The sequence below is a fragment of the Mus caroli genome, unplaced genomic scaffold (assembly GCF_978045245.1).
Source record: "Mus caroli unplaced genomic scaffold, Mus_caroli_1 scaffold_9, whole genome shotgun sequence".
Lineage (NCBI taxonomy): Eukaryota > Metazoa > Chordata > Mammalia > Rodentia > Muridae > Mus > Mus caroli.
The window spans coordinates 44020375-44037495 of NW_028227264.1; the positions used below are offsets into that span (position 1 = coordinate 44020375).

At 40.6% G+C, this 17121-nt stretch overlaps 1 protein-coding gene across 3 annotated transcripts in view; it reads left to right on the plus strand.

Annotated features, from left to right (window-relative positions):
* Hace1 (HECT domain and ankyrin repeat containing E3 ubiquitin protein ligase 1) overlaps nt 1–17121 on the plus strand; it is a 125648-nt gene that overhangs the window by 29794 nt on the left and 78733 nt on the right. For all 3 annotated transcript variants that reach the window (XM_021175364.3, XM_029482603.2, XM_029482604.2), the window contains exon 6: nt 8129–8260. In XM_021175364.3, the coding sequence (XP_021031023.1) occupies nt 8129–8260 (132 nt within the window). The remainder of the gene's footprint in view (nt 1–8128; nt 8261–17121) is intronic.

The following is a 17121-nucleotide window of genomic DNA, read 5'->3' on the forward strand; positions in this document are numbered from 1 at the left end:
CCTTCCATCTGAGCAGGAACACAATAGTCACCCTTTGTAAAGCACCCATACCTCGGATAAAACAAAAACATATTCCTACAACATTTCTGTGTTTTAAAAGAAACCAAATTCTCACTGTCCCCTCCCTCCGCCCTCTCTGGCCTGTTTTTATTCATCTTTCTAAAATGCATTCTGTATCTTTTATGTTCTTAATAAAGCCTGATGGAGTGTTGTCTAGAAATTTGTGTCTTCTGCATGCTGAGTTGATTTGATTCTAGGTCCACTGCTTGGTATTTGGAGTGTTTCTTATTCCTTCTCCTCTTCATCACTGTAGATTTCCATCTTCCTTTCCTGCACGTATGCTTGTGTGAGGGTGTCGGATCCTCTGGAACTGGAGTTGTGAGCTGCCATGTGGGAGCTCAGCATGGAACCAGGTTGTTTGGAAAAACAGACAGTGTTCTTTACCACCGAGCCATCTTTCTAGCCTGGGAGCACATCTTTTGATAGTTTACTGAGGAAATCATTGAGTGGTAATTTTTTTGCTATCCTGTATATCTGAATTTGGCTCTGAATTTGTTATTTTACTGATAATTCACAATAAAATTCTAGGTTGGACATAATAGTTTTTCCTTAGCATGTTCACAGTGTTGCTTTGCTGTGTTCTGGTTTTCTGGTTTTTAGTTGGATGCCGTTTTGTTTCTTGATTCTTTATATGAAACCTGGTTTTGTTTGTTGTTTGTTTTTTTTCCTAAAAATGTTTGTAATCTACTTTGTCCTGAGCATTCTAAAATTCCACGATATGTCTTGTTTGTATGTTTTATCCATTCGCTTCATAATGCCCAGACAGTTAACATAGAAACCCATGCAGTGGGAACTCAGGACAACACTACATTAATTTTGATTTTGATGATTTCTTCATCCCGTTCTGTAACTATTACGGTTCGGATATTAAACCTCTCAGATGAGTCAATTTTAGTAAAGTACCACTTTCTTTTCTATTGTTTCTCCACCTCTTTCTGTGTGCTTTTGGGAGATTTCTTCAACATATTTTTCTGAGTTTCCTTTTGATTTTTTCATGTCCCTGTAACAATATTGATTTCTGAAAATCTTTTTTGCACTTTCCTTTGCAAAAATTAGTATAACATTCTTTTTTAAAAAAGTACACTTGTCGTTGGTCCTCTGAGCCGTTGGCGACACGAACAGAACGACACAGACACGGGTTGGGTTCACGCAGCAACGTCTTTACTTCAGGCTTTTTCTTTTACAGCTCTCTTCCCCAGCAGCTTCTTCTTAGGGCAAGGGCTAACCTACTCTCTTCACTACTACTGGCTTCTACCTAGGGCAAGGGCTAAAAGCTACTCTTATTCTACTTCTGTTTTCTTTTACAACAGCTAGGTTCTACCACTTACAACAGCAGCTTCTACTACTCCATCCTTCTCGCAGCGAGGGCTAACTAAACTCTTCTCACTACTTCTGGCTTCTACCTAGGGCAAGGGCTAAAAAACAACTCAGTACTTGTGCCGACTCACCTCCTTCTAGCTCCACCCCACCTCATCCAATCAGAATTCACACACACTCCAGGCACAAGCTTAGGTTGTTCACAGATAGGCTGACAGGTCTGGATCACGAGGAACTGTCCAGCTTGGCAGGCAGCCCACACATGCGGCCTCACTGAGCATGCTCGGGCAAGGCAGTAAACAAGTGGGTTTCACGGGGCCTGTGGCTGCACCCGCTTCCCCTATGTCCCCCTTTTTGTTTTATTAGAAGCTCTGGGATCAGCATCTGTCTTAGGTTGCCCCCATCCGTGTCACATCCTTACCCATCATGGGAATGACAAAATCACTTTCGCCATCCTGTCTTAGGTTGGTATGCGCACGTGAGGGTCTTACCCATCATTGATTACTGATCCAGCATGTTGAGCCAACATTGGGGGGATGCTCCTGCTTCCAAGGCTGCCATAGCCTGCACTAAGGCTCGTTTATCAGCCCTGTGCTGCCTTTGCATACGTGCCATCCACCAAAGCATTCCTCTACACATAACAGTCAGCAGGAGCACTCAAAGGGCTATCCCTCCCCAATTTCTTAAGAATCCCACAGTTCCCTGGATGATCTCCAGCCATTGCTTTGTAGTTGCAATCTCCACACAGGTGTTGTTCACAGCAACAATTGATGCTCACAATTCCTTCATCTTTGTCTCGAGATCATGACTCCAATTTCCTAGCAGCATCGCACCAATTGCACGCGACAGATTTGCAGCTCTGGAAAATTCTGATACTGAACAGAGGTTACACACATTCCTGACATATGAGTCAAGCTCTGGCTAAGGGTGTTAATGGGTGAGATTGTAAATCTGAATTTCCTTTTAAAATATCGAATAACAGGCATAACTCTGCATTGGGAAGATTACAATAGGGCCGAATCCAATTGATATCTCCTAGCAATTTCTGAAAATCATTCAAAGTATGCATTTTATCCATCCTTAGTTCCAGCTTTAGTGGCTCGACAACAGCATCTCTCAGTTTAGTACCTAAATAGTGTTTTACTTCTGTCTTTTGAACCTTTTCTGGGGCTATCACCAAATTCCACTTCTCCAACTGTTTAGTAAGGGTCCCAAATACTTCTTCCACTTCCACATTAGAGGATCCACAAATCAAAATATCATCCATACTATGCTTTCCCTTTTTGTCTCCCTCATCTTTATAGGGGGGAAGGAGATGGCAACGGAGCGGTTGATGGTTCAGGTGGCCTAACGTGCCTAAACATCCAGTGGAACATCTGACTACAGACATCACTGTCGCTATCAGTCCCGTCGCTGTCACTAGTAGACCCTTCAGAGCTAGATTCCTTCTTCTCTTTCTTTGGTTTGTTGTCTAAGCTGTTTAGGCTTTCGGCGGTTAGAAGGGAAGCAATCTCAGCATTGTACTTTCCACTGGCATCCCTCAAGCATGCCCTGACCAAGTTCCAGATGACTAACATTTTTACTTTCATTTTAGTCGGAGTTGAACCCATATCATTTAAATTCCCTCCATCTCTATATCTGAGATTCTTATTGCTCTGTCCCCTTTTTTTTCTGGGGAACCTGTCAGGCCTATGCTTTCTTTAGTTGTTGAAATTCCCTTCATCTCTATTCCTGAGATCCTTAATGCTTCGTCCCTTCCTCCCCCCCCTCCCCCCAGAACCTTACCTTTGTCTCTATTCCTGAGAACCTTAGTGCTTCGTCTCTATTCCTGAGAACCTTAGTGCTTCGTCTCTATTCCTGAGTATCTTAATGCTTTGTCCCTTTTTCTCGGGAACCTTAAAGGCCTGTGCTTTCTTTAAATACCATTGCTTACCAAAATTTCCTTACCGTTGTTTCCTAAAATTTCCTACCACTGTTTACTAAGGTTTTCCTATCACTGTTTACCAAAGTTTCTTTAGCTGTACTTTCTTTACTTACCGTTGACGACCAACAACCTACACGATGAGTCCCCAGTACCTCTACGGACCACCATTTGTTGTTGGTCCTTGAACGACACAGACACGGGTCGGGTTCACGCAGCAACGTCTTTACTTCAGGCTTTTTCTTTTACAGCTCTCTTCCCCAGCAGCTTCTTCTTAGGGCAAGGGCTAAAACTCCTATACTACTTCTGGCTTCTACCTAGGGCAAGGGCTAAAAAACTACTCTTATTCTACTTCTGTTTTCTTTTACAACAGCTAGGTTCTACCACTTACAACAGCAGCTTCTACTACTCCATCCTTCTCGCAGCAAGGGCTAACTAAACTCTTCTCACTACTTCTGGCTTTTACCTAGGGCAAGGGCTAAAAAACAACTCAGTACTCCTCCACTCACCTCCTTCTAGCTCCACCCCACCTCATCCAATCAGAATTCACACACACTCCAGGCACAAGCTTAGGTTGTTCACAGATAGGCTGACAGGTCTGGATCACGAGGAACTGTCCAGTCTGGCAGGCAGCCCACACATGCAGCCTCACTGAGCATGCTCGGGCAAGGCAGTAAACAAGTGGGTTTCACAGGGCCTGCAGCTGCACCCCTTTCCCACATACACTCTGCTTTTCTCTGAGAGTATTAAAATAAGTTTTTCAGTATTCATAGTTATTTTTCTTTCACTTTTAGGCTTTGTTTTTGCTTGTTTTATATGCTGTCTTTCAAATTAAATGCATAAGAAGGCAATTTAAAAGCCCTGTCTGCATTCATGTTTATTTACTAGAGGCTTCAGAGCAGGATGGTCTGTTTGGATATTTGTCTGTGAAACCTTCCCTTGGCATTGCTTTCCTTAGGTTGTTAACTTTTGAGCCAGTCCCATTCCTTAGAGAAACTATCAGGAAGATGTTAGCACTCTAGGTGCTGGCTAGAGAAGGATGTAAGAGGCTCAGTTTTTAGGATATAAACTTGTATTCAATCTTCTTTTAAAAATGTGTTATGTGCTCTTGATTCCATGTGCTTATTTTCTGTAATCCACAGATCTCTTATATTCAACTTTCTCTTAATATTTTGTCAGATTAATGAGGGGTTTTTCCTGTCTTTGTAAAGTTGACAAGTGATAGGGATCTAAGAGTCTCAGGTTGGATTAAACAAATTTTCAGTAGAGGGGTTTTTATTTCCATCTTTTAATCCAAGAGACCTATACTAATTACCATTTCTGAAGACTTTGAGGGGTTCTGTGGTCTAAAACAAATGCCTTCTTTTTTTTTTTTATTTTAAATCTACTTTTAAAGATTTATTTGTTTTTACACTATACCTATTAGATGATTTACCTGCATGTATGTACCATATGTATGCCTGGTCCCATTGGAGGCCAGAAGATGGAATTGGATCCATTGGAACTGGAGTTGGCTATGAGCCACATGTGGCTGCTTGGAACTGAATCTAGAGCCTCTGCAGGAGCAGCGTATGTTCTCAAAACCCCTGAGCCACCTCTCTAGCCTGCTCACATGCCACCTATTTACTTAGCTTTGCTCTTATGTGCTTAGGATCCTGATACTTGTTCTGACGTGACAACAAATATTATCTGGCAAGATGAAATGTAATACCTGCTTTCTAGCCTCCAAAACTTCCATTTCTTCCTTGTCTTGATGGGCAGGTTCTTTAAAAAACTGCTCTTTTACTGTTACTTTAGAGGGATCGTAGTTAAGCTGATAAATGTACAGTCTGCACTTGTAAGACAAGTAATTGTATCTTAATATTTGTAATGGAAAAAAATCAAGTAAAAATACATACTTCATCTGAAATTGTTTGCTCCTCATCCCACTTTTTAAAAAACCTTTTTATTGGTTCTTTGCCCCTCCCCTCATACCTGCCCTCTACCCTTGCAACCTCCTCCACAACAGAAGAAAGAAAATCTCATTGTGGAAGCTGTAGTGTGTCACAGTGTGTCCCACAGTGTTCTCTTTTGTTCACACTGTTTTGCTTGCAAATATTCGTTGCAATGATTCCTTGGTCTGATGGGTCTGACTTCTGTTAATACTGGCACCTCACTGGACCTCCTCTCAGAGGAGGTCATAGAGATCCTGTTGTTTTGGATCTGCAGGACCAGCCTCTTCATGCAGTCCAGAAGTTCATTGATGGGGAAGATGTTGGGGTGGGCCTACTCAAAGCCCTGGATATGCACCTGAGAGGTATCTGAGCTGGTCAGCCTGCCAGCTCTCCTGCTCTCATGCCCTCAGGGCTGGCTCACCTGTAACTACCTCTCTCCCCCTGAACCAGGGTCTGCTCTACTGTGCTGCCAGGCGAGGGGCAGGGCCCGTTCTCCCAAGTGCTGTAGCAGGTGAGGGGCAGGGCCAGCTCTTCTGCTCTCATGACCCCATTGGGGCTATCTCTCCCTCCTTAATGCCACTACTCAGCAGACAGCAAGGCTGACTCTCAGGCTCACACCCTCGGGCAGCTCACTTGCAACCCCCACATCCAGGGCCAGCTCTACTGTGCTGTGCAGGTGAGGTCCAGGCCCACTCTCTGGAGTGCTATAGTAGGTGAGGTCCAGGGCTCCTCATCCCAGATTTTAGTGCTGAGGCTTGGACTTGGAGCCTTCTATTTGCTAAGCACATGAGCCATAAGAGTGGTTCTCAGCCTGTGGGTCATGACCCCTTGGAGGGCTGCATATCAGATATGCTGCCTGTCCTATTCCATTATGACTCACAACCATAGCAAAATTATAGTTAGGAAGAAGCACAAAATAATTTTATGGTTGGGGTCAGCACAACATGAGAAACTGTATTAGGTGGTCCCAGTGTTAGGAAGGCTGACAGCTACTGTGGCATCAGTTTCTGTGCTGCCTGATTATTGCCAACTTGACAGAGAGCAGAATCACGTGGAGAAAAGGAATCTCAGTTACGGTTGCAGCACATACTCTTTACCACTACATCCTTGCTCCAGCTCCAAAAGTTTCTTTTTCCTCCCTTCCCTTTCTTCCTTCCAAATCCTTCTATGTATCCCCTCCTTAGTATTCTTCAAATCTGTGGCCTCTGTTTTCATTAGTTGTTACTGTATGCATGTATGTGTAGGTATACACACATATTCATGGAGCAGTATCCATTTAAATACTCAAAATGATCCTGGTGGCAGCAGTGCATTCTCTGGACTCTTGAATGAAAGACATAAACACAGCTCTTACATTTTTATATACTGGGCCACTTTTTAACCTCCATGTTAATCCACCTCCCCCTGCCCCAATATTCCCAAGTCATTTCTTACTAAAATCTATATTTTTATCTTTACTACCAAGGACCCAGTCAGGCAGCCCTCTTGGGGCTTGCTCTAGCTCCTACATGGCGGCTCAGCTCTCTGACCCACGCCTTCTCAGGTGCACTGTCTCCTCTCCTCCACCTTTTTCCAGCATGATGGCTCTCGTCCCTTCTTCCTCCGTTCCTTGCCCAGGAATGCTAAAAGTCCCTCCTATGTTCTGCCCAGCTACTAGCTGCTGGCAACTTTATTTTTCAATAAAAACCAACTGGGGCAGGGTCCCTCCCTCAGTGCCTTGCAATTTTGGGGACCCAAAGTAGCATAATATAAGCAGCATTAGACCAACCCCCCACATTTACATATATGCATGCAACAACAACACATATGCACAAAACCTGTTGAATCCATTTAATGTTACTTGTACATATGTTTTCAGGGCTGACCATTTGGCGTTGGACTACTTGTATTGGTGGACTACCTTTACTGCTTCTCGCTTTACCCCGCTGTCTGTATTTCTTTGTGTGTGGTTGAGGTCCAGCATGTGTTTGATTAGTGATTAATATGGAGTGTGCAGCCCACTGCAGATGGTAGGCCTGGGCTGTATATAAGAGGTAGGCGAGCAAGCCAGGGGAAGCAGGCCAGTAAGCAGCATCCTTTTATGGTCCATGTTGAGTTCCTGACTTCCTTGAGAGATGGACTGTGATGTGGAACTGAAAGCCAAATAAACCCTTTCCATTTCAAGTTGCTTTAGGTAGTTATTTTATTATTGCAACAGAGAAGCAATTTGAGACATGCTTTCTCTGTATAGCCCTGGCTGTCTTAGAACTTGTTGTGTAGAACAGGCTGGCCTCTGCCTCTGCCATTCCAGTGCTGGGATGTAAGGTGTGTTCCTGACACTGGGATTCTTGTCATTTAGGCTAGATGCACATGTACTGTGTAGCTAAGATTGGTCTTGAATTCCTGATCTGCCTGCTCCTACTTACCAAGTGCTAGGATTACAGGTTTGTTCCATCCAGCTTCCTTGTTTGTTCCTACTTGGAAATTTCTAATATTATCTTTTAATGGTATAGGTTTTTATATTTCTTTTAAAACTGGTTAAATTTTTTATTATCAGTGTAGGGTATATTGCTATTTATAACTACTATAACTGTGTTGTTTTATTTATATATACACTTCTTTCTGGGAAAGGAAGAATACTAACCTATTTTCTCTAGCAATAAGCTGTTAGAGGCCAGTGCCTTCTAAGAAGCAGAGTCATCTGGTGACCTAAGCCGGGGATACTTACTGTAGTGAGTCCTTTGATTGTTGATTTTATAATATATGGTGGTGTAGCCAACAAAAAGCAGGGGAAAGCTATTACAGTATTTTTAGTTTCAATGTTGTGCTCAGTAGAGAAATAGCACAGCATATGAAGATATGCTGACTTTGAATGCAACTGCCTTGCACAAATTCTCATAACACAATGGCTTTGCAGATACACTGGCTGGCTGTGAATGGGAGGACAGAGCTCCTCCATGACCTCGTGCAACACGTCACGGATGTGGATGTGGAGGATGCCATGGGGCAGACAGCGCTACACGTAGCCTGCCAGAACGGGCACAAAACGGTAAAGTCCTCCATGAAGACGTTAAGGGAGTGCATGTATTGTTTTAAAAGTGTTTGAATTCATGATAAGACTTTTATTTTCCATACTTGGGAAAATGCTGCATTATAGTGAAATACTGTTTTCTATTTTGTATGGACTTGTGATGAGCATTCTATCTGGGCAGAGGGAATAGTAAATAGTGCTTTTGCCTTTGTTCAAAATAGTTATAATTTTGATGTTATTTCTGATTCTAGTTTAAATAAATTACTACATTTTAAAATTAGTCTTTACATGTATTTTAAGCAATTATGTTTAATATCAGTTTTAACAAGTATCACAACATTTTATTTAGTATCAGTTATGCAATTAGTGTGTAAGGTGAATATCTATACTGCTTTTTAATGTTTTCAGTTGGATTATCATATTTTTTCCTCCACATGATGGAAGTAACTTTCTTTTGGCACATTTCTTTTGCTTTTTTTTTTTTTTTGGTTCTTATTTTTCTACTTTCCTTCCATCCTTATTCCACCCTAATCCTAACCCTCAACACTAGGTAGGAGAGAAAGAAGGCTAGACGGAAAGGACTTGTAGGTCTCTGTCAGCCAACAAAATAGACTACTTCCTGCTGATTAGGAGAGTTCGGTTCATTGGGGCAAGTCCAGTCTTTGTCTTCATGATATCTCCAACTTCCTTCTTTTGTCAAACTGTGACAGCAGCAAGCAGGAGCTGCAGGATATCAGCCTTCATAGGCACTCTCCAGAGTCCCTAGAATTTAACTATCTGCAGCTGGCAAAAATCACACTTCTGTTAGTGACCTAATTCATGAGGCAAGTCTTATTCACTGCTGTGAAGCAGCCTTTTATCTCACACCTGAGATTAAAACAAAATCCTAGTCATACAACATTATTTGGCTTATAAAGGAACCAAAGTTGTCAGTAGTTTGTTAGATTTCTGTAACCCTGCCTTTGTCCTGAGATATTACTTTCCTGTCACTGTCATGTAGACAGTTAACGTGGTGATAGCTTTTCATTAGGAGATTGCTGCTTTGTATAAAGATGGAGAGCATAAGGTCTTAGATTGCCTTTCTGATTTACTGTATTTCCTATTCTGTTTTTGTTGGTTTTTCTTTCACATTTAATCTTGGTGATAGAATATAATGTCTTCATTTGCTAAGTAACCATAACAATACCAAAATGAGCTGAAAACAAAAGTCATTATCAGTAACAAAAAAGTGCTTATTTGTCCATGTGCATATAGGTACATACTTTTATTTATTTTATTTTTGGAGACAGGGACTCACTCTGTGGCTCTGGCTGATAGGAAGCTCCCTCTGTAGATGAGGCTGATCTTGAATTTACAGTAATTACCTTTGTCTCTTGAGTGGTGGAATTACAGGTGTGACCACATGTTCAGTTTACACAGTGGTAAACTCTCAGTCTCATCTATTTTGTAAGGCAGTATTGGGATTTAGATCTCTCTCTCTCTCTCTCTCTCTCTCTCTCTTGGGATTTAGATCTCTCTCTCTCTCTCTCTCTCTCTCTCTCTCTCTCTCTCTCTCTCTCTCTCGCATGTATCTACATAAGCCCGCACAGCCTTGAGTGTTACTCCTTAAGCTACCATCCTCTATATTCTTTTCTTTCATTGGCCTGAAATTCATTGAATAGATGAGACTGGCTGGCTTTTCAGCCCAAGTGATCTGCCTGTCCCTGCTTCCCAAGAGCATGGATTGCAAGCTGTGCCACCTCAACCATTTGTTTTTCATAGTATACTGGCCTTCTTTAAGATGGTGAGGCCCAGGTTAATTTGTGTTTTGTAAGGGCTGGGGGAAGAAAGGGATGTAAGACCTTTTCTCTTTCTTGAAATGTTTCCTGAATACCTCCATTCCTCTGAAGACTTTTTGTTTGTTTTTATCATCTTAAAGAGATCTAGGCATTTCCTTTTTTAGTTCTTGTTTTTCTCTGTATAGCCCTGGCCATCCTGGAATTCACTCCATAGACCAAGCTGGCCTCTGACTCAGAAATCGCCTGCCTCTGCCTCCTGCATGCTGGGGCTAGCTAAAGTTGTATACCACCACCACCTGGCCCAAGCATTTTCAAGTAGTATTTCTTCTTACTAGTTTATCATTTCTTTCATTCTTTCATCAATATTATTGGATTTTCAAAATAGTATATATGAATAAAATGAAGTGTCTTAATTTGAGTGACTCAGCTTTCTCCCCTTCCTTTGTGACACCAAAGCTCAAATGGAAGGCCTTATACATGTAGTGCTCATTGCTTGAGCTGTATGCCCAGTCACAGTGAGCTAGGGTCTACAGGAACTTACTGCATAGTAGAAAATGAGTTACTGATAGCTCCCAAGAGATAGGAAAATGATACATGGAATGTTACTTGCTAATACTTACAGTTTTTAAATTTGTACAGGAACTGCACGTTACAATTGGAAGTAATCACAGAAGCTAACTTTGGCTGTTTGAAGCTAGTATAAAACAAGGTTTAATAAGAAAACCTTGGTGGCTATCCTGGAACTTGCTTTGTAGACCACGCTGGCCTTGAACACACAGAGGTCCAGTTGCCTCTGCCTCATCAGCACTGGGATTAGAGGCCTGTGCCACACTGCACATGGCTGATGTATTTGTATTTTATAGAACAAAATATAAAACTTTAAGGGATAAAGAAACTGTGGTAAAAATCTCTTTAAAAATCTTATCAGTTATTTCAAATTAAAGACACCAAAGTCATAATTTAAAGAAAGCCACTGAAATTTGCTGTAACTTTATTTTAGAGTAAATCTCAGGAGTTTATGAAAAGATTTTGAACGAATGCCCAAGAACTCAAAAGCTTTGTAGAATTTACAAATAAATATATATTCTTGCCTTTTTGACAAGAAATACTTTTTCAGATTCATACTACTATTCTAGAAGATAAAAGAATTGGAAAATAGATCCCTTTCTTTCATGATTAAGAATTTGGGCTGAAGTTGAGTTGGCTCAGTGGTCAGGCACAAAGCCTTGGATTTGGTTCTTAGCTCCAAGGTGGCAAAAAAAGAAATTGGATATACTTTGTTATGGTTACCTACATAGCTGCTGCTTTCCTGAGGGTATGTAGTGAAGTTTCTTTATCTGACTAGAAGAAAGTGCTTGGAGGCAGTGTATTTTGACTTTTGTTGTTTGCTTTTTAACTTTATTGTTAGAAATAATAGATCCTTGTCCACACACAAACAGAAGTTACTGAGATTTTTTTTGGCCAAGAACTGAACTTACTTTTTGGTACTTTTTTCTTGTTATCTTTAAGATTTATAAATGTGCAGAAGTGCCATAAATGATAGGTTGGATGAACTTGGATTCAGAAAACTCATGAACTGTCAGTCTGAATATACATGTTAGAATACATTGAGAGTTAAACTCCAAGCTGTAACTTATTTCATAATTAGTTCTTCTTTTAAAAGAGTAATTTTTAATCCCTAAACTTGTACAACTTAATATGTGAAGCTTCCCAAGCATTATAAAACTGCAGTTGAACACTTGTTTGGGTAGATTTATATTAAATCTTAAAAACACTGTGTGTTGCTGCTGCTGTACTGTTACGCTTACAGACTTGCTGGGAACAATGGCCACTTCTGTTTGTTCTCTTGGTATCTTAAGCCCACTTCAAGCTTTCCTCTAGTTACCCACATAATTGTAAAACATTAATCCAATTGTGCCTTGAGGCATACAGGTAAACAGGCAGATATTTCAGAAGATATTTTTATGTTCAGAGTGATTTTATTTATTCCAGTGCTTCTGGAAAATGTGAACAGATGATAAAAATGCCTCCTGATTCTTGTTTTCCTAACACCATAGTGACTAGTAATGATTCTTGTTTTCTTAACACCATAGTGACTAGTAATGATTCTTGTAGGCTGCCACATAACAGGCCAGAGTCCAGAGGTTTAAGAGGGTAGGCTTGTACAGAACTCATCATTCAGAATGAAGCTGGCAATCTTTCTTTACATATAAATTGCTTTTCTTCGTTGTAATTCATCATTTGAACTATCTAATAAAAAAGGATGCTTCTTCTGGGTGGTGGTGGCTCACACCTTTAATCTCAGCCCTTGGGAGGCAGAGGCAGTTGTTGGGGGTCCAAGAGTCACCCCACAAACCTCACGTATCTCAGTCAGACAGGGATAGTTTATTTAGTATTTGCCCCAGGACTGACTGATGAGGCGACAGACCAGACTCAGGGATTGACTGTGACCACGAGCCAAAATCCTGCAGAGCTTTAAAGCCTGAAATTGACAAACATCTGTGCCAAGTTATTCTACCAGTCAGGATCTAGGAATAGGGGACTTCCTTAGGAACATGCATTGTGTGAAATATTAAAAATCGAACCAGCTAGTGCCGGCATTGGCTGGTTTTCACTGATGATTTCCTATTCCAGAAACTGAATAGAACCACCAACCTCGTGGTAGCATATCACAATACCCAGTAGTAACTCAGTAAAATCAGGACTCTTTTCTTTTTTCTTATAAAGAACAACATTTAATTGGGGCCGGCTTACAGGCTCAGAGGTTCAGTCATCAAGGTGAGAGCATGGCAGTATCCAGGCAGGCATGGCACAGGCAGAGCTGAGAGTTCTGTCTTCATCCAAAGGCTGCTAGTGGAAGACTACCTAGGCTGAGAGTATTAAGCCCACACCCACAGTGACACACCTACTCCAACCAGGTCACACCTATTCCAACAAAGCTACAACTCCAAATGGTGTCACTCCCTGGTCCAAGAATATACAAACCGTTACATTCCACTCCCTGGCCCTCATAGACTTGTCCAAACACATGAGTCTATGAGGGGGCCATACTTAAACATAGTGTAATGCAAAATGCAAAATCAAGACTCTTAAAGCTTAATTAACCAATCAGATTTATGTATCAATAATATCACAATTTACAAGAAGCCAGTACAGTAATTTCAGAACCAATTGATAATGATAAAAAGCTTTATCCCAATTAATCTAACCTTATAATACCACAACTATTTGTGGCTGGTAAATGCCATGTGGGTTCATATCCGCTGCCATCTTCCTTTCCCTCCTACCCTGAGATGCTCCCTGTCTCTGCAACTCTTAGCTCCACCTCCCTTTTCTCTGTCCAATCACAGGCCTCCGTTACACTAATGTAATTGGACAGGGAAAATCCTGCAACAAACATGTTTTTGTGGTATATTTATCCTATTCACATTGGTTTGGGTATCCAACTGTGGCAAGGCACTTGCTTTGCCTAACATTCATGTCTTGTCTACCAGGATAGGATTTGTTTAACGTTCATGTCTTAAGTTGCCAACTAGGATGTCAGTTACCCACGTACATGACCTTTTTGCCAAATAGTATGCCAATTCCCAGGGAGGTCTTGGGAACTTAAAACTCTACCTGACACCTACTCAAAATGGAAGTCTTATTCCAGATGGCTTCTTATATTGGTGCAAGTGTCTTTCTTCAGCTGGGGTCCATCCCACAACCAGCTTCTAAAAGCAAACCCCATAAAAGCTCATTTGCAGCGCAGGAAGTGCTGCTGGGTGGTTGGTTCAGGTCCAAGCTTTTCATGGCTAACTATACAAAGCAGTTCTAACTGACCTCTTGTGATTGGTTTCAAAGAACACCAAAGCACAGAACATAACAGAATATGCAATCAACTCAGGCATGAGAAAGTTTCCTAGTAATAGCAGTAACAGCAGACGAAGGTTAGCTAGACATGCAACACTTCTCTAGGCCTTAACGGCAGTCAGATCTCTTGAGTTCAGGGCCAGCCTAGTCTACAGAGTGAGTTCCAGGACTGCTAGGGCTACACAGAGAAACCTTGTCTTGAAAAATAAAAATAGGAGGATGCTTTTAAGGTGGTTTTATTCACTTTTTGTAAATGATAGTATAGCTTGGCTGTTTGTGCACAGCTTTACTGTTTTACAATCTAATCATTGTCATTCTGAGAGTTGGCAGTGATAAAGCAGAGCTCTTTTGGATTTCTGTGAATTGTACTTTGGCTGTATATTGGGTACAGGTGGTCTCATTACCACTTTCAGTTAGCTGAGATTACATGTTAGTGTTCTACTAAGGGTTCTTGGAAGGTTATGGAATCTGTTAAAAATGTGTTGTTGGGTTTTTTTTTTTTTTTTTTTGGTTGTTTTGTTTTCTTTGTGTTTGTTTGTTTTTAAGGATCTCTTACCATGTGAAAATATTTCTATAAAGAGAAGGGAATCTATGTTTGTAGGAATTCAGGACTTCTAGCAGAATTGGTGTTTTTTCCTTTTTTTACTTTGGGTCTTCTCATGTTCTGGAAATCCCTATGTGGTCTCGGCTGGCCTTGAACTTCTGATTTCTGGGATACATGCATACACCATCCACCCAGCAAAATTTTGATTTTAAAAACAAAGTTGGTATGTATGTGTGTGCATGAGGACATGAGTTGTGTATGTGTGTGCATGAGAATGTGAGGTGTGTATGTGTGTGCATGAGAACATGAGTTCTAGTAATTGAACTCGGGTTATCAGGATGCATGTCCAGGAAGTTATCCACTGAGCCATCTCTCTGTCCCTGAATATCCCAACGTTTTAAAGAGCTTACTTGCTGTTGTAATTTTGACACACAAAAATGACTTCAGTTTAGTACAGTTTTTAAAGTTATATTTGTTAAATTAACTTTAAAATGTATGGGTACCCCCATACCCATGTACATATAGTTAGACTCAGTGGTTATATTTAAAAAAGAAAAAGAAAAAAGAAGATGTGATGTTGGAGGGGATTATGGCAGGAGAGTGCAGATTATGATGATCAAAATTCATTGTGTACATGGATGAAATCTATATTTTAAAGATGTATAGGTAATCATTAGATATTTATGTTGATATGTTTTTACTTGTCTATATTTTATTGTGAGCTGCTGAACTTATTATTATTTTTTATTTTTTGAGACATGTAGCTCTGGCTGTCCTGGAGCTTACTGTAGGTCAGGCTGACCTTGAGCTCAGACCTCGAACTCAGAGATCCTCTTCCCTTGGCCTCCCAAGTGCTGGACTAAAGGCATGTGCCACTACCACCTGGCTCTGAACTTAGGTTTTTAAACAAGTAAACAAGAAGCTGTGTAGTGTGAAAATGAGAAATTATGATCATCGTTGCAAATTGCAGCTACATGTTTTAGACCTTTTATGGCTTATAGCTCAATACAGACAGTTTTCATGAAGGTCCTTGCATGTCGAATTTCAGGGCAAGGCACTCTAAAATAAATGAAAGAGAATTCTGATTTATTTTCTAGGTAAAACTGATCAGCACTTATCGTGCTATGTGTTATTTGTTTGTTTTATATCTTAGTCTCTCTTTCCTTGATGTAATGTAAACTCATGACAAGGGTTTTAGCTGGGCGTGGTGACACACAGCTTTAATTCCAGTGTGCAGGATGTAGAGGCAGGAGGATCTGGAGTTTGAGGCCAGTCTGGGTTGCATAGTGAGAACCTGTCTCAAAAGATGGCGTTGTGTCCTTTTTTTTTTTTTCTTGTATCTCTGGTATTTAAAATAGTTTATACTGTGGCTTCACTATTTTTTTTTGAGGGGTATGTATTTGTATGTGTGTATGTGTGTGTGTGTGTGCACACCGGTGTACGCGTGTGTGCTTGTGTGCCTGCATGCCTGAAGTTGTGGTTAGGTACTCTTCCTTAATCACTATTCATGAGGCAGGGTCTTCTGTTGAATCTGGACCTGCTGATGATGCCAGTCTAGCTGTCTAGTTGGCCACTTTGCCTCGGGAGTCCCACATCTAACTGCTGACTGCTGAGATTCAGGTAGCTGCTATGCACTTTTATTTGGGTTTTAGGGAATTACAACTTGTTTAGCAAGAACTTTATCCACTGAGCCATCTCTCTAATCCCTAGCAGGGTTTGTTAAGTTCTATTTACAACGTCTTTTCAAAAGTCTGAGAAAGTTTTATATAACCTCTGGGATATCATTACATAAAATAGTTTTCAATATTGATCAACGTATTTTGTATTATAACCAATGTTGAGAATGCTGCTCGCATAAATAAATAATACACGTGACAGAACTATGTTTTGGGCTGCTTCAAAATTCATCCCAGGTCAAACTTAACTTTTTCTTTTAAAAGTTAAGCCTCGAAAAGACATTCCTTTTTTTTAATTTTAATTTTTTATGTGTGAGTGTTTTGCCTGCATGCATGTTTGTGTACATGTGTACCTAGTCCTGGAGAAGTCAGAAGAGAGTGCCAGATCCTGTTTATAGATAGTTGTAAACTGCTAAGTGAGTGCTGAGGTTCAAACTTGGGACATCTGGTAGAACAGGTAGTGATCACAGTCACAGAGCCATCTCTCCAACTCATTCATATGTATATGTATATATATATATACACATATATACACACACACACACATATATATATATACACACACACATACATATATATATATATATATATATATATACACACACACACACATATGTGTATATATTCATGTCAGCAGCAACTCAAAAATCAAATTTGAAAATCAGTATAATCCAAAAAACACTAACTTGATACGGCCATGCTGAGGAATGGTTATAAGATAATATTAAAATATTAAATCTTTGTTTTTCATAATGAAACTGTCATTTCTAAAGAGCAGAGAAATTTGTATGTTCAACAAAAACACTTCAGTAGTTCATAACTTAGTTGTCTTGAGTCTGAGCTAGAGTTCTGTGTGAGGTGGAGCGATGGCTCGTGTAGTGCATGGCGTGTTCTGAACCAAGCCTGCAGGGTGTGTGATGCAAGTGCCCGTGCTTCCAGGAGCAGCTCAGTCACTACACAGTTGGTTTTGAGTTTAATATTCAGTCAGTGAGTGCACATTCAGAAATTTTATTGTTGCCAAATTTTTCA